The sequence below is a fragment of the Plodia interpunctella genome, chromosome 5 (genome assembly GCF_027563975.2).
Source record: "Plodia interpunctella isolate USDA-ARS_2022_Savannah chromosome 5, ilPloInte3.2, whole genome shotgun sequence".
Taxonomy (NCBI): Eukaryota; Metazoa; Arthropoda; class Insecta; order Lepidoptera; family Pyralidae; genus Plodia; species Plodia interpunctella.
In genome coordinates, this window is record NC_071298.1 from 7,291,206 (window position 1) to 7,314,191 (window position 22,986).

At 36.0% G+C, this 22,986-nt stretch overlaps 2 protein-coding genes across 7 annotated transcripts in view; one reads left to right on the forward strand and one right to left on the reverse strand.

The window, feature by feature from the left end:
- The window catches only part of Pcl (Polycomblike), a 9,837-nt gene extending 5,215 nt beyond the window's left edge, over nt 1–4,622 (forward strand). The window contains exons 6-11 of the mRNA XM_053744982.2: nt 694–776; nt 1,310–1,505; nt 1,791–1,958; nt 2,596–2,705; nt 3,011–3,887; nt 4,106–4,622. Of these exons, the coding sequence (XP_053600957.1) occupies nt 694–776; nt 1,310–1,505; nt 1,791–1,958; nt 2,596–2,705; nt 3,011–3,887; nt 4,106–4,492 (1,821 nt within the window). The 3' untranslated portion in view covers nt 4,493–4,622. The remainder of the gene's footprint in view (nt 1–693; nt 777–1,309; nt 1,506–1,790; nt 1,959–2,595; nt 2,706–3,010; nt 3,888–4,105) is intronic.
- Nucleotides 4,623–5,438: 816 nt separating this feature from the next.
- LOC128669830 (bromodomain-containing protein 3-like) lies at nt 5,439–22,986 on the reverse strand. 6 transcript variants are annotated; one of them, XM_053744976.2, is made up of 21 exons: nt 22,520–22,986; nt 18,871–18,937; nt 18,648–18,754; nt 18,506–18,562; nt 18,165–18,335; nt 17,870–18,064; nt 17,296–17,571; nt 16,935–17,030; nt 16,425–16,574; nt 15,935–16,111; nt 15,609–15,856; nt 15,197–15,528; nt 14,761–15,030; nt 14,204–14,362; nt 13,972–14,094; nt 13,142–13,255; nt 9,220–9,284; nt 7,955–8,959; nt 7,730–7,872; nt 7,108–7,297; nt 5,439–6,468 (listed from the first exon to the last, which is right to left on the reverse strand). In XM_053744976.2, the coding sequence occupies exons 3-21, from the start codon at nt 18,690–18,692 to the stop codon at nt 6,403–6,405; spliced, it is 3,882 nt and encodes a 1,293-aa protein (XP_053600951.1). In that variant the 5' UTR covers nt 18,693–18,754; nt 18,871–18,937; nt 22,520–22,986; the 3' UTR covers nt 5,439–6,402. The 6 variants fall into 6 exon arrangements, with proteins under 6 accessions (XP_053600951.1, XP_053600953.1, XP_053600950.1 ...); XM_053744978.2 differs by having other exon boundaries at nt 18,506–18,566; XM_053744975.2 differs by having other exon boundaries at nt 18,648–18,797.

Sequence of the window (22,986 nt, forward strand, 5' to 3'; positions counted from 1 at the left end):
TTTTGGCGTAAAACAAACAAAAAACCTTTAATCACTCTTCACAAAAAAAGTCCTTAACAACGAATAAATTATTACTGTAATAGTTACAGATATTATTTATCTATCTTGTGAAGAGTGTTTTTAGTATTTCACATTTTTAAATACTCTGAAGAGACACAGCAAACTAGCTCATCAACATAATTTCAGCTTGTTTACGCTCTTTATAAGCCTCTTTTTGTATGCCAATCTTCCCTGTCCTGCTTGTCTCATCCATGACCTGCGATTTTTGTTATGTCGTCGGCCCATCTCATAGCAGTTCGTATGGCACCTGTCAACTCTCCTGCTCTGGGATACCATTCGGTCAGGTTGTACTCGTGCCAGGTGTAATGCCCAGTTCCATATTAGGTTCATGATAGTTTAATAAAAAACAGTTAAGAAAAATCTGCTAGAACAACAGCCTATTAGCGTGTTTGATCACCCGCATGTTTTAGGTGCGCCTTGGAATGAATGGAATACATCAGAAAATGTTTGAATGAATTATTGGATACAAAATGTATCATAGATTTTTTATGTATTTATTTTATTTAAAAACTATCACACAAAATTACAAAATGTATGTACAAAAGGTGAACTTAGCGTTCTCTACTAGTCAACCATTAGACCAGAAATTAATGTGTAATAACTTAGAGGTATTCACTATGACTTTTCTTACAGATGTTACTATGTTGTCGCTGCTCTCGTTGGTTTCACCAAAGATGCGTGTCCAGTTTACAGTATCCATTATATGCCGGTGATAAGTAAGTACTTATAGTATACTTATAATAAATTGTGGTAATTTTGTAACCAAAATTGTCTTGAGTTCTCCTATATTTATATGTGTTACCTCAAATTTAAAGCAAACTAAATTATTGGAAAAAGCTAGTACTGTATTAAAATGTAATTACAAAACAATATTATACACGTATGAAACTTACACAAGTACACAACACTTACACAAGTATGAAAATACTGTTGTAATCGAAATCGAATACGACATGCGTAACGTCAACCCTCTTTAGGGGTGTTGTTGTTGCCTATTAGCTGTCAAGGCTGTTCTTATCACTTAGTCCCCCCTTAAAACAGGAAGGATGTGTAGTACTCCTTTCCAAGGCGGACACCACATACTAAAACGCATTCCACTGTCCCTACACTTAATTTGAAGACCCTTGTAAGTTTTAAATTTTAAAATTATACCACTAAATTAGGTCGTTTATTTTTAATAATATTAGGTCATTTATTTTTAATTTCTTATAATTTTTGTGGTAACAATATAACGAACATTTTATTTCAGGTTGTACATATTTGCATGCGCGGATTGCAATGGAGGGAAGGAATACTTGAGACGTCTGGAGTTGTGCTGGCGGGACTTGGCACACCTGGCGCTGTATAACCTCACCGCGTGTAATGCGCCAAACTATTTCGACCTAGATAATGTTATAATGCCATACATCATGGACAACTGGCACGCATTACAATTACCTGAAAAGGTAAATATTTAGTTGTAACTAATCTCGTTCCCCATGGCCGCCGGTTGCGGGGTGGAAGAAAGAAGACAGTAATGTATTTCAATTGTATGTACATATCATATGTAGAAGCAGCTGCACCTCCCTGAAAATCGTGGTGGCGCCCATGTCAAAGATCTCGTCCGGCAAAGCATACCCATTGTTACACAGATAATATAGTGATATTCATAAGAAATATCTTTTTTTTTAATCTTAGAGATGAAAAATTTTTTTTACGAGATTAGTTTTATGACGGCTGTCGTGTGTTAGATGTGGCGGACTCCAGTGAACGAGAGGCGCGAGCGCATTCTGACCGCACTGACGTCGTCCCGGAAGCGCTTCAAGTGCGGCCGCGAGATGAAGAAGCGAGCCACCATCTGGGGGCTGCGGCTGCGGAAACCGCCGCCCCCGCCGCTGCAGCTGGCCGCCCTGCAGCAGGTACACTGTGCTATGTCATGCAGCTTGTAGCAGATGTCAGCGGCCACCGTCTGGGGCTTGCGGAAGAGGCACAACTGTACAATTCTCCATGTTTGTTAAATATGCATTCTATGTTAGAAGTCGTCCATTAATCAGTCAGAGGGGTTCAGCAAAAGTAACGAACTATCACCAGAGGTAAGGGGGGGTGTGATATCTTACAGTAATATAGTAATATATCATGTGTGTTTATTTTCTCGTCAAACGCGCGATTTCGAAACCGAAAAGCGGCGGGAATTGTAGAATGATATTATTATACCTGTGTATTGTAATATATATTTTTAAATATTTCAGTACATTACAATTACTTATAGGTACTAAAAATGCACGTGCTTTTGGGTGGGGGAGGGTGTATGTATAGTCTGAACCTCACCACGTATTTCCATAAGGGATTTAAAATGCTGAAAAAAAACATAACGTGATTAATGGACGGTCCTTTGCTTGGAATATTGATGGCATTCCGACACGTTTAAAACTGACTATGTAATAATAAGTTTAACTGATGTTATAGTGGCAATTTTGCCATTGTAGACGCTTTGATACAAGTGGACTTTATCCACTGAAGTTCATTATGAATTATCAATAAATTCTTCTTTTGCAGATTAAAAAAGGAGAGCCTTTGACTGACGAGTTAGTTAGGACTTACGCACCTAGACTACGCTTCCTGCCTCGGGTCTCTTCCCCGCAATCTCAGTCATCTATTGATGATAGGTAAATATGATAATATTTTTTCTCTGAAAACAAATTGTAACAATTTTTTTAAATCTTACTAGAGACTAAAGACCTCTGTTATAATTCATATCAAGAATATTGAATAACTTCAACAATTACATTTTATAAATTCGACATTTTTATATCGAGCAATTTTTCCTGATGGTCCTAGTCACCAAAAACACTGCACCCTTTAATATGTTCATAATATGCATAAAAATATTTTGTCTTTCGTAAATGAAGTCCAGGACGTATGTGCTTTACTTTATTCTATAGCATTGGTAATAATTTTTCCTTTTTTACAGTTCAACACCATCTAGTAGTAACAATGATAATAGTTCCTATAAACGCCACAATCAGCAAATGATTGTACCCATCGATGGCCATTGGTTGAATTTAATGATGGGCAAGCGCTTCCATGAAAACCTTAATTCCAATTCAAATTCTGAGAATGATTCTACTAGTTCCTACGAATCCGTGAAACCCGCTGAGAATGATGAGCAGCGTTCTCCTTCAGTCTCCACATCCACCGCTAGAAAGTCTGATGCCAAAGATGTTACTTTAGATAAAACAGAATTAAACGAAAGTCAAGTAAATGAAGCTAAACCACTCTGTGAAGAACCTCAAGTGCCATCTCTGAAAACGTCACTAGTTCCATGCTCTGTAAAGTTAGATAAAATACCAAAAGAAGTTGAACGAGGTGATATAACTAACAACATAAATCTTAATACACATTCTACTAGAATAGCAACAATGAATTTAGAAATATCTAAGCTATCTACTAAGAATATCATTGAACATTCCAAGATAATGTCTCTGCAACATATGGATAACATAATACCTTATAGCAGCAATTTCTGCCATGACATTGAGTCCTCGGGAGATGAGACCTCCAGCAGAGGCACGCTAGATGCCATCATACCACCATTAAAAGACTTTCAGGGTAAAAATAACCCCTTTTTAATGCAACATACTTCAAAGATTTCTCTTTCCTCAAACATAAACAAGAAATTAAATCCATACTACTCAAGGTTTTCGTTGCCTTCTCAATTAAATCCCATGATGAGCCCAATGATAAGGCCTCTGAAAAGAAAACTTAGTGAAAAGGATATAGTAGTAGGTCCAAATGGAGAAGTAAAACGTAGAAAATTTAGACGGCCAAGAAAATATTTGCAAATGCAGGTGAGTTGCGAGGCATTTTCTTGTATAGTATATAATAACTCAAATAATTTTCATAGCATACAAAAACCTCTAACCTTATAGAAAACCCAAAAAAATGATGCTTAAATATTCAGGACAAAATCCTAGCAAAATCTTACTTTCAGATTCAATAAGGAAGACTACCATTTATAGCATTTATCAAAGTGTAGGTATATTTAATAGTTATATTACCTTTCCAGTTGAACAAGTCATGTCCCCTGCCAGACGACAACAAAACTGTTCAGCCCCCAAATGAAAATGGAGAACTCGCCCCTCCGAGCCAACACAACAATAACGTTAAGTTTCATGGCAGAAGACTGAGACAGCGACAAGAGAAGAACTATTACGAGAACGCGCGGCGAAACACGAACAATAACTCTAGTAATAACAATAGTGTGAAAAGTCTGCAGCTGAGTCCGCACAAGATAAATAATAGCGTGACGGAAGTGGACGCTGCGCAGTTGTCGGCGTTGAAGTCCAGCGTGCAGTCGTACTTCCGAGCGGGGCAGACCTTCCGAGTGCTGGCGCGGCGGTTGCAGCCCGCCGCGCCCCCCGCCTACCTCATCGAGTGGGACTCCATCGCATAGTAGTGCGCCATTACATGAATTTATTTAAATATACATATTATTCTGATAATATATTGTAAGTGCTTGTCTGTAGTCTAATTTAGTTGTACAGTAAGTTCAAGGAATGTGATATATTATTATTCCAATTTGATTTAGTTGTTTTATTGTTATATTTAAGTCCATAGCCATGTTTGAGATGTCTGGTAGATCCGCTGCCGCGTAATCAGCATAACCTTGACGAAGCTACTTGCAATCCATACTAATATTATAAATGTGAAAGAGCGTTTGTCCATCTTTCACGTCAAAACGGAACAATGTCATAGATTGCCCTGCTGTACATGCAATGTCAATTCTATAGGTATACATTGCTAGTTTTTTGCGGCAAATAAAAGCATTCATACTAATTTCGCCATCTTCACGCAAACGCGTCGGCATGTATCAGAGTTTGGTGACTGTGAAGCATACATAAGGCAGTGCAGAGTTGCTATGCAAACTATACTGCCTTACAGTTTGGCCAGTATTAGTGGTATTAAAACCAGGCACTGGCAGAGCAGATTAATGCCGAAGTAGGTTGCGGTGAAGCTCTTGGAGTTGTTGGTTGATATGGGTTAGGTTCAAGAAATATGGGATTATCACAAGATATAACGGTTCATAGTATGATTTTAGTGCAGAGCTTTCAGAACGCCTCCAATTTGGCGAATCTAAATGCACCAAAACGTTTAGTTCAGGTTCAGAATGACATTTACTTTTGAAAGCGCAAGCTAGTCTGCGGTGAAAGGGATAAAAGAGCAATGAAAATATAGTCGAATTGTTTTTGAGTTTATCACATACCGTATAAAGTTATGTATTTGGTTATTATAATTTATGTGTGCTTATCTCAAATAAATAATAAATTATTTTTTCTTAAATTCCATTCGATTTATTTTTATTGTTATATGTATTGTTGATGATCAATTTAAACAACAGATTACAATATGGAATGTCAATATATTTTACTTTATATCTACATTTGATTTTGAGGAGTAAGTGACTGAAATTAAATTTGCTTAAAACATACAATATCCTTTTGGGCTGTTACTAAATACTATATAGTTCCTCATATTTAAACAGGTCTGCAGAATCGGATCACCTGTACTACATATTTCCACTGGAGTTACTCTATCTACAAACATAAAAGACATATTCCAATGTAAAATAAATATATTTCAAATCAAATGTATGACATTTGATCTGTTTTCAAACGACAGACTGATAAAAAATCTACTAACATTAAGCAATATTTATCGAAAATCGAATACGTAACAGAATTTCCATTTACTAATAAATACATAATAGGCCACGTGATTTCTCATTGCATGTAGAACTTGGCAACATTTGATATCATAGCATAACTTATTTATATACAATCGGCGACAAATGTTATTTGCAATCATATTCTACACATGCGGTGAGAAAATACGCAGTTGACAACAATTTCATGGTTTAGTCGATTGTCTATTAATCAATTGCATAAAATAAAGCTTTTTGATTTCTTTTTTTCATTTTCAATCACTACTATACTATAGTCATTAGTATATTCTATAAAACATGGAAGGTAGAAGACGCTTCTAGAAATATAAATATAGACTTACAAATGTAAAGATAGTTGTTTACTTTAAGAACTTACATAGCAACTTACTATAGTACACGATATTTAAAATGCAACCCCCTTTAAAGGCCCATAACACGACCACAAAGTCAAAATGGTGGTACAACAGTTAATTTATAATAAGTAATCTATTCACAGCACTTAACCACATGTTAGTCAACGTTTCACACACAAAACGATCACAAATCACTTTGGTGTCACATTATCACCATACAGATTGCATTGCTATATTTATAATTACATACTCTATGTACATTTATTTAATTATATAGTTTGTAACACATTACAACGACTCTTCAAACGCGGCCATCAAATCACTCTGCAGGTTCATATCTATCTGTCCGGCCATCTGAAACAATGTAAACACTTTTTTATAAATACCTATTAATAGTTTTAAATTTAACAGTAAAATGTGTGTAAATACTATTGTGTCAACTTATGTTAGAATTCGAATAATATCCCGCTCTCTTTCTCCCATCTAATATTTGGGAATGTTATTGTCACCTACCAATTTTCAAACCTTCATATAACTTAGTCGCCTCTCACGAAATCCAAGAGAGAACATTGAGTGGTACTAGGTTGGACCGACAAGCCACTCACATAATTTTAACTCTTCATTATGTATTAACTTTTGAATTTTTTGAGCAGTTGTATAATAAATGTATAATTACAAAAACGTATTAATTTGTAATTTTTTTTAATTAAATAGAATTTTTAATGGACTGGGGAGTGACATAGGGTACGTTTTAACGCGGGTGAACGCACGTGATCGTAATACTTGCAACAGATAATATACTTAGTACTGGAAACAAATTTTACTATCAATTTAACTGTTAAAACTAAAATTAGAAAGATTCCTAACAAATTATAAAACCATGCGTGTTGTGATGTTGCTGTAGTGTAGTTTAGGTATATCATAATGCCACGTTAAAAGGGGGAATTTGCAAAGAATTACAAGCAGGATGACGTGGTCGTGGTCACTACATACCGCTTCCCGGCGGCGGCGCTCCTGCTCCCGCTGGCGCAGACGCTCGCGCTCGCTGGCGGCGGGCTTGTCGGGCGCGGCGGCGGCGGCGGCGGCCGCGGCGGCGGGCGGCGACGCGCGCGCCACCGGCGACACGCTCGGCGACGCCACCTCCGCGCTCTCCGCCTTGCGCGCCCCCGCCCCCACTACCATCCTGGTTACACACAACATATATATTCACCTACCAACGGTACGAACTAAGGAACCATCACCATCAACACGATTCATTAGAAATCTCAAATGCATCGCATTAGTATTCTAATTAAGTTGACGGTCAGATTAGCGATGTAGATCAATTGAGCTGTAAGCTGACAGATCACACAGATTGAGTAAGCCCCAAAATATCATCAAAACTTATTTTTATGGGATACTCACTCAAAAGTACTTTAAAACAAATCCATATGTCCATACATACATTCAGGACCCAGGTAAATATGAAAAATATCTTTTTCCATCTTGACCTGATCGAGGATTAATCCCTGAACCTCATATTTTAACTAGTAGGCATCTTCGCTCTGTATCTACCTGTCCTAGACCTAGAAACAACATTTGTATTTATGAAAGGTATTTATGAAAAATGACTCACCTCATTTTATCGTCCTCAGGATGTCGCCTTTCCGTCTCTTGCCGCTGTCTCTCTCGTTCCGCTTGCTCTTTCTTTCTTAATTCTTGCTGCTCAATCAGTGCTCTCTGACGATCAATTTTCTCTCTAGCTTGTTTCTTGAATGCCTGTAAATTAATATGTAATCAATATAACATTAAAATTTAATATTATTGTGTACAAGGAATGATATAACAAGGCCAAACTTACTTGGAAGCTATCCATAACAGGCTTCTGTTTCATTTGGTTATTTGTATTCATGTTAGGTATACTCTGTGGACTTCCGGCTTGTGCTAATGATGACCAGGAACTAGCATTTTTCAAATTTTGTTCTTGTTTCAATTTGAAAGCTTGGGCGAAATTGGAATTTTTGGCATCTTCCATTTTCTTCTCCATGTCATATTTAACTCTATCAGATATGTTATTCTGACCAATATTCGGCACCCCCATGAGATCTTCAATAGGTTTAGGGGTTAATAATGGTTTAATGTCTTCTTTCTTTACTGCAGGCGTCATTAGTGTTGGTGTGCAGGGTACCGTGTGAAGCGATTGAGAAATAACGCTTTGAGGAGCAGAGGGCACAGGGTCAAAAATTGACGAAACGGGTACGACAGGTGTCAAACCGGGCATTGTGGTATTGACATCAGATCGCAGCATTTCTCGTTCGTGATGCATATGTTTTTCTACAAATCCATTGTGAGGAGGAGGAACGTACATATCGTTCTTTATCGAATCATGGGAAACGTGAGAAATATCTGTCAAACCGCCCAGCTGTGCCATAAGATTTTGATGTGCAGCGTCTGGTATCATTTGAGTCTTCGGTAAAGAAAAATCTTCCTCTAGGCGCATTGAAGATTCTGACACTCCAACGCTCACATCCATCGGGACGTCGGCGTTCAGGCTTCTCTCTAAGCTGGCGAGAGAACGTTCTATAGGATCTATATATTGAGAAGTATCAACTTTGTCCAGTCCGTTTCGGGGTTCCAGTTCGGGGACCGTCTTCTGTTCGTCATTCTCGCGCGCGACGGGAGCCAGGGAGGAGTCCGGCACGTCCTCGGCGGCGGCGGGCGGCGGCGCGGCGAGCGCGGGCGCCTCGGGCTTAGGCGCGGGCGCGGGCGTCGGCGCCGCCTCGGGCTTCGCATCGCCCGCACTCGGCGCCCCCTCGCCGGCCGCCGCCGCGGCAACTGGCGCGGTTGCTGCGGTCGGTATAGGTTTCTAGAAATTTACAACAGTGGATTTTGAAAACAACATTAGGAAACTAACAAAAAGCAAAATACAATTTACATCAATCCGGATGTAAATTATTTGGATTTTGATAATATACTGCGTATTTTGTGACTTACAAGTAGTTTACGTACAATTTGTTTTAACGATGTCGCCGCCGTGTTAGTTTTCTAGTCAAATAAATAAATATATTGTTGCGAATGGTGTCACGATAAACAGAAAATAAATTCAATTCATAAATAGATATTTACTATTTGTGGTGGGTGCGCTGGCTGTTTCTTGGTTTTCTTTTTAGGTGTCCTTCCCGATCCTGTGCCTGCAATCACAAATTATAAAATTTTTAGAACATTTTACACAAAAGTGAAATATTAAACAATCTCTAATACTTAACTTTTCGAGTATCGATCACCAGTCACTAAAAAGCAGGAAGCTGAAGTGAAATTAAGTTTTAACATTCACTGATATTATGTATCGAAATGGTGCCATTTCCCGTAGTTTTATAATTCGTAACTGTAAATATTTACCGATATTTTAAAGCTCGGCCAAAAGTTATTTTGTAGTCTTGCATACATACTATTCAAATTCTGAAAACATATGAGAAAAATGAAACTACATTTGGCTGAAACCTTATTAAGTAGCAAAATTTATTATTGTTTCGCAGTAGGTTTGTAACCTGTAATGGTAGATGTGAATAATAAATAAATAATTAAATGAAAAATTGTAATCAATTTTACAACTTCAGATCTCAGGGTAGTACTACAAATAAAATTCAAGATAAGTTACTTAAAAGATTTACTTAATTTTCTGTTATATACTGAAATATATATACAATGTTTATTTCCACTCACTCTTATTGCCTAATCAATTTAAGTCATGAGTTGATTAAATAAATCTTATATAAAATTTTGTGTTTCTGTTTTCACACTTGCAACTTTTCTATACTATAATTACAACTAAATGTTGCGCTGAAGTAACACATTGTGTACCACATGTATCAATCTTATCAAATATGCAATCTATCTTCACCAGTTCTATACATGTCATTTCAAGCAACATGTGGTGGCCAACAACTTATTCTCTTGAAAATTTATTGGCAAAATCTATAATAATAAGTATACAATACTCATTTGTTCTCTTTATTTCCTAGCCCGTTTTGGGATATAAGGAACTCTAATATAAAATAATTACATCACTAAATCTAACTTACAATAAGATCTCTTGAAGCAATCTGAAAATTGTACTTGACAAATCCAATGGAACTATGATGTTACAGTTTAACTGGTCAATAATAATGTTGGGAATGTAAAATAGTTTAAATTTTAATTACTTGCGCTACTCCAAAGCTAATTTTAAAACATTGTTAATTTTCACAAAACAACAAAGTAGAATGGTCAACATTTTACATTTTAAAACATAGTGATACTGTGCAGATCTTATCAGAAATCTTGTCTATATATCTATCTATGCATTGTTATAACAATTAATCTTTCACTGAAATTTTTGTTTTAGGCCTCAAATGTAGAGTGGAATCTTAAAATGTTAAAATCTGTACAAATATATCTGTCACGGTGGTCATTATGCTGATGCGAATCATAAACACTAGTTTACTCAATATGAAATAAAACATGATTAAAGTCTATCAATGCCAATTTTGTATTAATAACACTGCATATGCTGATACCATATTCAAAAATATGTTGATATTTTTATAATAAAAATGGTCCATAAGTACATGCAACACATAAAAGAAGTAGTATTGTCTTACCTCTTTTCAACAAAATATCTCAAATCTAGCACATTATATTATTGACATAATGATTATTGACCAAATTGAAAGAAATGTTCATCAAATTTGATTGATTGTATGAATATTACCAAAAAAAATAGTATAAAGATAATTTATAGACAACAAGCACCTGTAAGTAGAGTGACACAAGTCCCAAGTACCACCTAGTAAGGGGCGCCAAGAATCCTCCCTCCTTCCCAGGCATAAATTAAGTATCTCGAAAAATTCAATGTAACATCTAAACATCTCCATCGAATTACTTTATTTCACCTGCCAAACAACTACACATTACATTTTATTTTAACAGTCTCTCAATTCACTTTAACTAGGCTATAACGCCTACGACATGTGTATATTCGATTTATAATTTTATGAAATATAATGAATACATAATATATTTTAGACCACAACATTATTGAGTAAACAATTACAAGGTTGCAAACAATTTGTGAAGGAAGGAGGCCAGCTTTCGTATTAGGATTAACTTTATTGTAAAACAATTTTGATTATACGCACGTTCTTGGGAGCAAGCATTGGGGAGTATCTAGCGTCAAACCAATAAAACCATACCTTTTCAAGAAATAAAATTTTTAACTACAACATGTCACAAGATTACATCCTCGTTGCAACACAAGAGCAGAGGGTCCAACAATGGGTTGGTAAGTTTTGCTTGCAGTTGGTATCCGTCCTTACACAATTGTTTGCATTACTCGGTAGCGCTGCGTCCGCCAACAGCTGCTCCCGGGGATCTTCTTCTCGTTCCCGAGGAAGGCGAACGTGGACGGCGGATGTACCGACACTACTACGTACTTATATCGTTATCGCTTTCAAGGTTTGCACGATCTCGAGCTTTATCGGAAACTATGTTGGGTTTAAATTTCACACTCAAAAGCAATTAGTACCATGAGATCTGAAGTTCCAATAATAGTTTATAACAAGATATCGATATTTAAAGGATGCAAATGAAATAACATCGCATTTGAGGACATGATATAGTTAAAAATATTAATGTGAAAAGGTATTTCTTATTGGTTTATAAAGCAAACCAAATAAAAAATATTTCTTACCGGCACCAGTTACAAAATATCAGCGAACGTCAAAGCTGGCTTCTCTTCCTTACTGACAACTAGACTGTGCCAATACATTTTTTATATATTACAGACTTTTGATTGAAAAACTGAATAGGGACTTTAGGTCCGTGTCCCATTTCATATCACAGTGAAAACAAATATAGACACATGCTCGCAGTGGATCGTCGACACCACATGACAATGAATGAGGAAGGCAAATGCAAAGTCAAACGAGGAGGCTTTGATCGCTTTTATTATTATTTGACGATCTTTAGAGGCAGTCACCTCCCCCACACAAAGGCGCCAGCTCGCTGCACTTTATTATTTATATCGTATAACATTCGCGCTCCTAGTACACTAGTCGTACAATTTTCTATTCTCGCACTCTCACTCATATCTTTCGTATCAAAGAAGCCGTGTTCTTACTGCGCAAGAAACGCCGGAGCAAATTGCGCAACTGTTATCATTAAAAAACTGAAAATATAATAACTGTGAATATAAAAGAGCTTGAATCATAAATTAAACTTAGCTCCAATTCCCGACAAGACGTCTAAATAAATAAAAATATAAAATATAATTGCCTCTCCTTAGGATCGGACGGTAAACATTCAATATTAAAATCGACCTCATACTAATATTTAAATTACACCAATACCTTCCTGGTATTACGTTTCTCGTATTTTATCAGACAAAACTCATCACTGTATTCTTACCATTCATTCCTTCGCTGACACTATTTCAGACTAGATAGACATTATTTAATGTTTCATCTTTGCTGCATTGAGCAATTCATATACATGATATAAAAAAATACCACAGTCATCATACTATAAAATACTGGCAAAAAAAAAAACGTTAGGTTTTCAATAATGAAAACATTAACGACGACCTATGTCAATAGATCTCAACGGTTTGAACATGTTACAAATTGAAGTTTTCTCTTAATTTAAATGCACATATTTAAATCTAATAGTAACGCCCTCTGCATACAACGCAACGTAAGTATCCGATATGAAAAACCAACTCAATGAACAATTCTTATAGGTAATAATAACCTCTTATTTAATTAATTTTAATAACCTCCTATTTTTTGGAAGTCTGTTAAAAACTCGTCTACTTGAATAAAATATAAATAAATAAAATTAAAGCGAAGAAACCTATAAACAAGATTAATTTGTGTTTATCTTACATGTTAGCTTTCAAAAGATACTTTCATCGCGTCATAAATGAGAGTTAAATTTACAGTGAATGTGCGGGTACCACGCGGCATGACGTCACGACGCTATATTCGCGTTAGTAAGTTAGCCGAGGTCTAACCTGCTTCACTGTCACTGCTGTCGGATGAGCTGGTGTCGGTACTGGATGAGGAGTTGGATGAGTCTGAGGAACTCGATGACGACGACATGCCTCCACCAAGACCATCTTTTCCATCTGTTAACAAACATAGTGATAAATAAATCTGAGGAAGATCACCATTTTTATTTATTCGGAAAACTAGGATTTTATAAAAACACCACACAAATATGACAATGTTAAAATAGTTTAAAGGTTTAGCCTTAGCATGATCAGAGTCATAATATGATTTACGAAAGTTTGTCGCTAATAAATATCAACAGAAAATGATCTAGACAGTCCATCATATTGCACTATATAAATTAACGACAATAAGAATACTAGAGCAGATTGAAAAGTTTTATTTTCTTCCCTAACTTCATACAGCAACAGAGACTTTCACCGGGGCAGATATCTGCCCTGGTGAAAGCCTCTGTTCATTTGCTTTTGGTCCATTCATAATAAGCAATGTGATTGACCGTCTAGATCATTTTCTGTCTATATTTCTTAGCTCCAAAATTTCGTCCCTTTAACTCTCTAAGGTGGCCCCTAATTAACGAAGTAATTGAAGATAGTTTGAGTCTTTCAGGTTCATAACATGTCCCTTTCGTCCATGCGTGCAGACAGCAAAGTAGCGGACACGCGTCCTAATAAGTACGCTAATTTGTGGCACGGCTGTTTTATATACACGTACTTTAAACTAACACACAAGCAAGCACTTACTATGTGTCAGCTAGCTAAGACTATATAAATCTTTACAATTGTACAAAGGATCCTGCTGTCTAAAACCATAAATATCTTATAATTAAACTTACCTTTTTTCTGTTGTTGCTTTTTGTTCGTTCCTAATTGCCCAGAGACATCCTGTAGTCGTTTTTCTAACTCTTGTTTTTTCTCCGCCATTTGTTCATCCTTAGATTTACCTGACATTTTACGGTCTGAAATGAGATATAAATCTTAGTACAATCTAGTTATTAAAAAAAGATACATTAAAAAAATGCACGCATGTTCTCATGTGTACTCAAAATACATTTCATCAAGACTTACGTGTCTTTTTTCGTAGGCACGATGCAACATAATTTTCTAATTCTCTTAATGTCGATGGTTTTAATGTTTCAAAGTCAATCTCAATTTCGTCTGGATTGGAATCACGTAGTGACGGTTCCCTACTCTGGATTATATGGACTACCTTGCCGAGTTTGTCTCCTGAAAATAACAAGTCAACACATAGGTTTAGGTTTACATTTACACAATATATAATCTAACTTATTAAGCCACCAAATTTGATTCACAAAAGAATAAACAATTTAAGAAGTTTACAAAGAGGCAGCCACATTAATATTATCATGATGTTATATACCTATAATAGCTTATTGAACTATTCTTTCATTTATACATGGCAGATATACAGAATTAAAATTTCATCATCTACTAACGAAACAGGCGAAATCGTTAATAAATATAGATTTGGCTGCTCCCTTTTTGCATAAGGGTGACAGATCAAATTCGTTTCTGATCATTCAACCTTAGGGGAAAGACACGAGTGATCGGAATAATTCAAATGCGGAGAGCATATGAATTATTCCGATCGCATACATACTCACCAGGCAGTTTATTAATATCGAGCGAGAGTTGTCGCTTTTCATCATAAGACATGGGTTTAGCGACATCCTCGTCCTCGGAGTCGTGGTGCGGCGGGATGTGGGGTGCGGGGGCGGGAGCGGGCGCGGCGCCCTTCTTCTTGCCGGGGCCCGCGCGGCCCGGGCCCGCCGCGCGCCCGGCGCCCGCCGCGCCCCCCGCACCCGCACCCGCGCCCGCGCCCACCGTCGGCGTAGTCCGCGACCGGCCTGCTTTGCCGCGGGCGGGAGGGGTTGCTACGAGCAAACGCAAAAACTCGGTGTAAAATACAATAAAGTATCCTCTCTACCATAAAACAGACAAGCACAGTACATATATAGCAGAAATAATGATGAATTTAAATACTACTTCTTTGTTTGTCACCGTCATGTTTTATTTACGAAAATTATAATGCTCGCTTACCCAAGTTATCGGCGATATTATTCGTCTTTCCTCCATAAGCAGCCACAGCATTAGGCTTGGGTATTGTGCTGTTAGTGACTTGCTTCTTTGTTTTCTCTTTCATTTTCTTTTTCGCTTTCTTCTTTGTATTAGATTCTTCGACGAGTTTTCTCATCTTTTCTTGTAATGCTAGGAGTTCCTTCTCAAGAAGTTTAACTTTATTATTCCTTTCTTCTTCCGAATCATCCGATTCCGAATCAGATTCAGAGCCAGATTCCGAACTCGACGCCGAGCTGCCTTTATCTATATGCGGCACACCGACATGCACCGGTTCGTCCGGAATTTTGGCATACCTACAGGAAAATATAAGATAAGAGTAAAAAAAAAACAATTCAATCTATATTATTAAATAAGGGATATTTATGACATTCACCTCATTTCAAACACATCCTGTAGTTTCCTTGCCATAGCTACTACGTCATGGTCTGGTGGGTTATATTTGTAGCAATTTGTGAATATTAAGCGTACGTCAGCAGCAAACTCTGCTGCCGTTTTGTATGCTCTGTTATCCATTTTTTGCTTTACCGTTCCGAGATCCATTGGTTTTTTTATAATATCGAAATAGTCATGAAGTCCAAGTAATTCCGCATCTACCGGCTTATAAAATGGCCAAGCATATCCCTGCAAATATAATAAGGAGTCAGTAAATGCTCTAAATCATGAAGTAAGTTCACTTGTATAATATTAAAGTGGCCTTACCGAATGTTTTTTAGAGAATAATTCCTTCAATATTTCATTACAGCTCTTCAATGCATCCGACAGCTTCTCTTTGTTCTTTGCTAACTGAGGGGTCATAACAGAATGATGTGACGCGCCTGCTCCGCCCACACCAGGTGACAATCCACCTTTAAAGCTATCATCTCCCGTTCTACTGGTCTGTGAAAAAATAAACCAAGTGCTTGTTTTACATCTTACTAATATTATTAATGTGAAAGTTAGTGAGTGATGTGTGTATATTTGTTACTTTTTCACGCAAAGTCTACTGGACCGATTGTTATGAAATTTGGTATATGGGTACAATATAAACCTGGAAATTATTAATACATAGGGTACTTTAAATCCCGAAAATCCCACGGGAGCGAAGCCCCGTGGCGCAGCTAGTTTTATCTAAATTCTATCAAAATCTTTAAAATGAAAAAAGGATATTTGAACTATATTATATTATTATACTTAGACACAACAAAATTACCTTTTTCTGCCGACCACTCTCTCGCCTCGTCGAAATCTTTGCTGGTTTAGGACCACTTTGTTGGTCGATTGTAGGTGTCGTATAGCCGCCTTCAAAGGAGCTTCCCATTGGTGTGGTCGTATCAGCTTTTCTTTTAACGCCCTTTTTCACCTTGAATATAAGTACCACATGAGCTCAGCGCGCCGAACATGACAAATAATAAGTAACTAAAATATCAAATAATATTTTTTCATAACTTTTAATATTTACAGGTTTATTTATTATTCTAATAACAAATTATCCTTCATCGTAATGCCCATTTTTGTCCTTAAAATAAAAAAATCGATCATTACATAGTTTAATATTAAAACCACTCTACTTGTTATTTTATTTCCTTTGTACTTTTATTTTTCTTAATGTTGCAGAATTAGAATAAGTTTAAGAGTTTCTTAATGAAGACTTGCAAGTGTAACACAGACACCCGTACGAAGCCGGGGCGAGTGGCTAATAGGAAAAAATTATACGTTGTACCTTAGCGGGTTGAGTTTGCGATAAGGCGACCGTCGGAATGGTGGTAACGGGCGTAGTAGGCTGTGTCACATGGAAACTAGATGGTTGTGTTGTCACCTAAAAGAATATTACCTTCAGTGAAAAGGTTTAATGATAACTAGGTACTTAAATTTAGTCTGTACCTTTACACAGACTAACTTAAAAGTACAAGAAAGGTATGCATTAAAATATAATCGTATTCATAATTCTCATCACATTATATGGAAACCACCTCGTCATCTGAGTCCGGTTCCTTCCTCAATCGTCGGAGCCAAAGGTCTGCTTTCTTTAATTTTCCTACATCGTCCTCAGATGATATAGGTATCATCCTTGATTGACTGACCTGCTGCGGGAGGCCGGTGTGCGTGGCGGGCGGGGTGGTGGTGCGCGGCGGCGCGGCGGGCGCGGCGGGTGCGGCGGGCGCGGCGGGTGCGGCGGGGAACATGGCGGGCAGCATGCCGGCCGCCGCCTTAACGGGCGGCCGCGCGGGCGTGCCGGTGGCCGGCGCCGCGCCGCTCGGAATCGTCGGCGCCCCGCTCGCGCGCTTCTTGGCACCACCGCCCTTACCGGCTTTCGATGGCAGCTCGATCTCCTTCTCCTCTTTATCCATCTGAGCTATCTGATAGACCATAACCGATAAAATTAGGGCTCATCTATTAAAGAGTGTAAATTGACCGAGATCATGTCCTAGGAGGCGTTAGTGATACTGGAGGCCATTTCAATTTCGCAACTGACAGTAACATAATATGTTGAAAACACATTTGACTTTGTCCATAAACTACACCGACGTGAGTCATCTACACTACTAGCTTTCCAGATTTACCTGGTTGTTACAAAAAACATCAAAAATTTAACAGACAAATTACCAAAATATTTTAAAGAGAATACAATATAAAGATAATACGATGAATAATTACCCTATTGAGAAACAGCTTTTCCAAAGTCTGTGCCATAATAACCACATCTTCGCCAGGTTTATTATACACATAGCAGTTTGTGAACATTGTATTGAAGTCCTGGATACATTCCTGTGCTGAATAGTAGTAGTTAGACTCGAGACGTTTTTTAATAGTCCCCAGATCCATAGGCTTCTTGATTATTTTGTGGTAGTCCTAGAAAATTAATAAAACATCATAAATATCAAAATCTATCTCCTGCTGAATTGTAATAATAATAACCAAAAAGTGTAAATTCGAAAAACAAATTACATACTGGGAGATTTAACTTTTTGGCATCCACAGGTTGGTGAAAAGGCCATGCTAATTTATGCTTCCAGACTGCCTTCATGACATTTTTTTGGAGAAACTGTAGCTGATTAGTCATGCGCCCCTGCCGCCGTGGTGTTTCCTCCGCAGGCGCGCCATTGACGGGCTCCACAGTAGGCTGTTAGAATTGTACAGATTATTAATTGCACATAAGCACTATGTCAGTTGTACAATTTATTTCGGATTTAATTTTGTATTAAATTGGATTAAATTTAATGTTTTAATAAAATTTAATATATTCAATCAACGTAATTTCCCGAAACTAACTAGCCAAAGAAATATATTTACCGTGCTGGTGGTTGCAAGAGGATCTACTGCCTGTTGCATCGTGCTGGAGTCAGCAATCTACCTGCCGAAAAGAAGCAACTACTGTAGTAACAATTTTAGGAAAAATACAAAAACGCGCACATCATAGAAAAAAAACTCTCACCTCAACTGTAACAAGAGGTTCATCCAATTTCTTACTAAGAGGCATCAGCTATATCCTCTGACTTTTAACCATTCTATCATAATATAAATGTTTCGGTGCTGTTGCACCTAGAAAGAAGTCATCACATTCATTGACTAACAATTAAACTACCTGTAAGAAATTAGGAAAATTTAATTTATAACGAAAATAAAAAAACACTATATAATTATGAACGAAACATTACCTTGCAGCGCAGGGTAGGGTGTAAAGTTGAGAGCGCCAAACGTGGTCCAATTTGGCAATTATCTCTCCTGAAAAAAAAGTTGTATATTCAGAGAAATGTAATAACAAAAGAATAAGAGTTTTTATTTTAAAAAAATATAAAAATCTCTCATAGGTAACAAATCTATAAATGCACCACGATAAAATGCAACAAAAATACTTAAAAATGTGCTTATTTTAGTTTTCTGTTAAGATGTACAATTAAGGTAGCACTGTACTTTCGCCAGCATAATACATTTGTATATATAGCATACCTAATATCTTAGTAATTAGTTAAATTTCTACTGAAATAATTACTCCAATACTTTGCTAATGTATGCTTTTTAGTAAACAAAATACCAAGAACTGCAATTAAACAAATATATCTTTTAATGTCACTAGTTACATTTGTCTACTATAATCAAATACTTATTTATGTACAAAAAAATTAACTAAAACAAAAATGTTGAAATAGACAAATGATCTGCAACAAATGTTTAATGGGCAAACCTAACCTAAGTACACCTATATTATAGAATTTTATTTTTAAAGACAAAATGTAGTTAGAACTTAAGTCCATATCCATAAACTTGTTAACTAATAACTACACAGATCTACAACATTTTTGGTGCATCAAAATGAAGTAGCTAGGTATACTTTTTCATCTACGAAAAATGGAATATGGAAATAAAACATATTTAATTACAAAAGGACCAAATTCCACCTTTCTTAGCTTCTTCCAGACTCACTAAAAATAACCTTAAAATTATTATTTGTGAACATTTATGCTATTCGACTTTGGCATATTTATTTATTACCTACATCGTTCAAAAAATATCTTTTTTATCTACCTTTATCTATAGGTAGGTAAAAAAGATATTTTTTGAAAAAAAATTATAGATGTAGGTAATAAATAAATATGAATTCTCATGTTATTACAACTGAACAGAGCTTTTCTAATTACCTACATTAAAGTGACCTATCTTAGGATGTGACGGCCCCATTCCACTAGTTTACACTATTATTGACTGCAAGTAAAACCTTGCATTAACCTCTATTCTGTGGTAACAATATCTAATTAGCAGTTAACTTGGTAAAGGTGTGACTGTAGTAATTAATTTATAAAGGCTTCCTAATATATTATAATTAAAGAAAAAGTAGTGCATTCATATACTGTTTAATTTTCTACATATATAGGTAAATAATTCAATGAATGAAAATATTTTCCTTTAGTGTTTAGATTACAGCTTTTTATCATGAAGGCAGACTTGTTTGTTTCCGTCTTTTTGGGAATAAACCGGGTGTAAACACACACACATGAAGGACATATACATATATACATACATATTTCTTACTTCAGGTTAGCCTCACATATAATATGGAAAGAAAGAGGGGCATTATGACTATGAAATATTGTTTGTTTTTATATCAGCTGTATAATATTAGCATTGTTTGTGTGCCCACAGCACCACTTAGTCCTCAGTTAATATAACTTCACAAGTTTACATAAATGAGAAAGTTAGGATGTTTATAAATAGGCATACTGCAAGTAAATTCTACTGAATACAGATTTTAATGAAAATACAAGGTTATCCTGGAAGGGACAGCCTGGAATAAAAACTTGGAATATAGCCCCATGGCTCAACTAGTTCATAATATTGAGAAAAAAAAAATTTAAATCATTGTATGCATCTTGAGAATATAAGTACTTAATAATGCAGGAAATAAATAATCATAAAAGTTAATGCACATATGGCAGAACAAAAACCTCTCAATCTAGGGACAATGATCTGATCAGGACAATGATCTGATCTGTTAATTTAATTAGGGTACTAATGACGAGAAATGTCATTGTAGAGAAAAAAAACAACAATTACTAATGAGTAACCTCAAAACAAATTCCCATAGATAGGTGCAAAAAAAATCACAGTCGGACAGGAATAAGTTAAATTGAACTTGCACTTTGGAAAAATACTTTTATTTAAGTACAAATAAATGGATGTCTTGAATTCTGTGGTCACCTTCTGGCCAACTCCATGTCATAATAATAATATTGCAATCATATCAGTAACACTAAAATTATAAGTAGGATGAGTTAATTAGTCAATTTCTAAAGCTCATTCACCAGTAATTTGCTACATTATTCCTTAGTGACATAGGGCACTCTTTAGGGTTTCCATGTTTCAAAAGGTAAAAATGGAATATTATCGTATTACTTAAATTATAAATGTGTCTCACCAAGCCTTATTTTCTCAGGAACACTTAAGAGGTATCAAGATTTATACCATGATTTTTGATACTTGTGGAATAAAAATCAAAAATACAAATACATATTTGCATGTATGAGATATTTGAACAAAGAATAAAACATGAACCCTTAGTGTGCAAGTCCAACTCACACTTATCCCAATTTTCAATGATAGTGAAGCCACACAGCTACTAACAAAAAGTATGTAAGTGAATGTAAGAGCATTAATTTGATGCATATTAAATTTATGAGTCACCACAGGTGATCACTCACAGCAACATAGTATATTTTTTGTTTTAATGGGACTTATAAACGAAGCTGCAAAGTGCTTAAATGTTTAAAAAATGGAGAAAATGAAAAAATGGAATTTAAGGGATTCAGAAAAGGATAAATAATTTGAAACTTGTGATCTCAGATTGGCTTCAATCTTTTGAATACCTACCACATATCTAGCACTAAACACAATTTTGTTTTAGTAACACTATGACATGTACCACAAAAAAAATGCTATGTGATCACTTTTAAAAATGCAATTTTTGTATTCAATATAGGTACCTAGGTACTGAGAATTTTAAACTAACAATACAATGTGTATATACATTGAATGATTTATTTTTCATATAGGGGCCATAGGGGGAAAAATTTTATTATCAGTTATTTTTTTACCCTTTAAGCTATTGATAATGTCACATAAATACATGCATTTAAATAATTCTATATCATGCAAACGACTACACAGACTTCTGCCATTAGTGTTTGTAGAAAATGAACATGGAGCATCATATAAAGTGCAGCAAAGTGAGTTGTTGACCAAATGTTGAAGGCTACTGTCCCACCGAGGCAAGGAGAATGCTTATTAAAATCTAGAACATTCCTTGAGCCAAAATCGTGTATAGAAAGGTAAAAATGGGTTAATATATATGAATAAAAATTAAGATTTATTTTTGTCAAAAATGTATTTTGTATAAATAACAATATTTACAGAACAAGAACAGAATAGCTACGGTAAAATAATGATAATAGAAGCACCTGCAGTACATAGGCTATGAAAAAGAATGACTAGGCGCCGACTAAAATATATTGCATAGAATTGTATAATAGGTATATGAAATTATTACAAATACAAATTCTTAGACAACTCAAACTATTATGTATTGATCAATGAGACAAAGCTCAAGAACAATTTTGATTATCAGGGTAAAGAAACGGTGAAAATTACCTCAAAGGAGGGCATGAACCAAATGTTCAAATTTCGCTTTATTCCCATACCATGCACACTCTACTTATAGTTAAAAGAAAGCCCTGAAATATGGGCAACATAAATATCATAAAATAATACGAATATGCTAAAAGTAAAGCTAGAAATTATCGAAAAAAGACTTACGAAAAGATATTAACGCCAATATGGCGGCCGAACTAAAAATACGATGTTGGGAAGTCGGAATACCTCCTTCCAAAGCAAATTTTATCGATTTGCTCAGATATGTTAAACACTCCACATGTAGTAAGAGTTCGCAATTAATTCATGTCCCATTACTTTCATTGTCTTATACAAATTAAAACCACTGTCTTTTTGAAACAATACAGAATAGCACAACACGAATTACAAAGACGCAGTCCAACTTCAGGTTCAGACATGGCGGCCAAGCTTGAAGGTAGTCAGAGGAGGGCGTCTCTAGACATTATGCACTCATTTTATTCTGTAAAAGAAAATACTACTAAAACTGAACTGGAAATTTTTCAAAACACATCTATTTTGGAGTTTCATTACTAGATGCCATAAGTTTTCATAAAAATCATTGGATTCAATACGAGCTTATCGCTCGAACGAATTCGAAAACTATATATTTT

Bases quoted from the DNA above. Each gene is read 5' to 3' on its own strand.
- LOC128669830 (XM_053744976.2), bottom strand. From the start codon at position 18,692: ATGCCTCTTAGTAAGAAATTGGATGAACCTCTTGTTACAGTTGAG. The intron at 15,857-15,934 runs GTAAGGCCACTT...TTATATTTGCAG, and splicing joins TATTCTCTAAAAAACATTCG to GGATATGCTTGGCCATTTTA. The intron at 15,529-15,608 runs GTGAATGTCATA...ATTTTCCTGTAG, and splicing joins CAGGATGTGTTTGAAATGAG to GTATGCCAAAATTCCGGACG.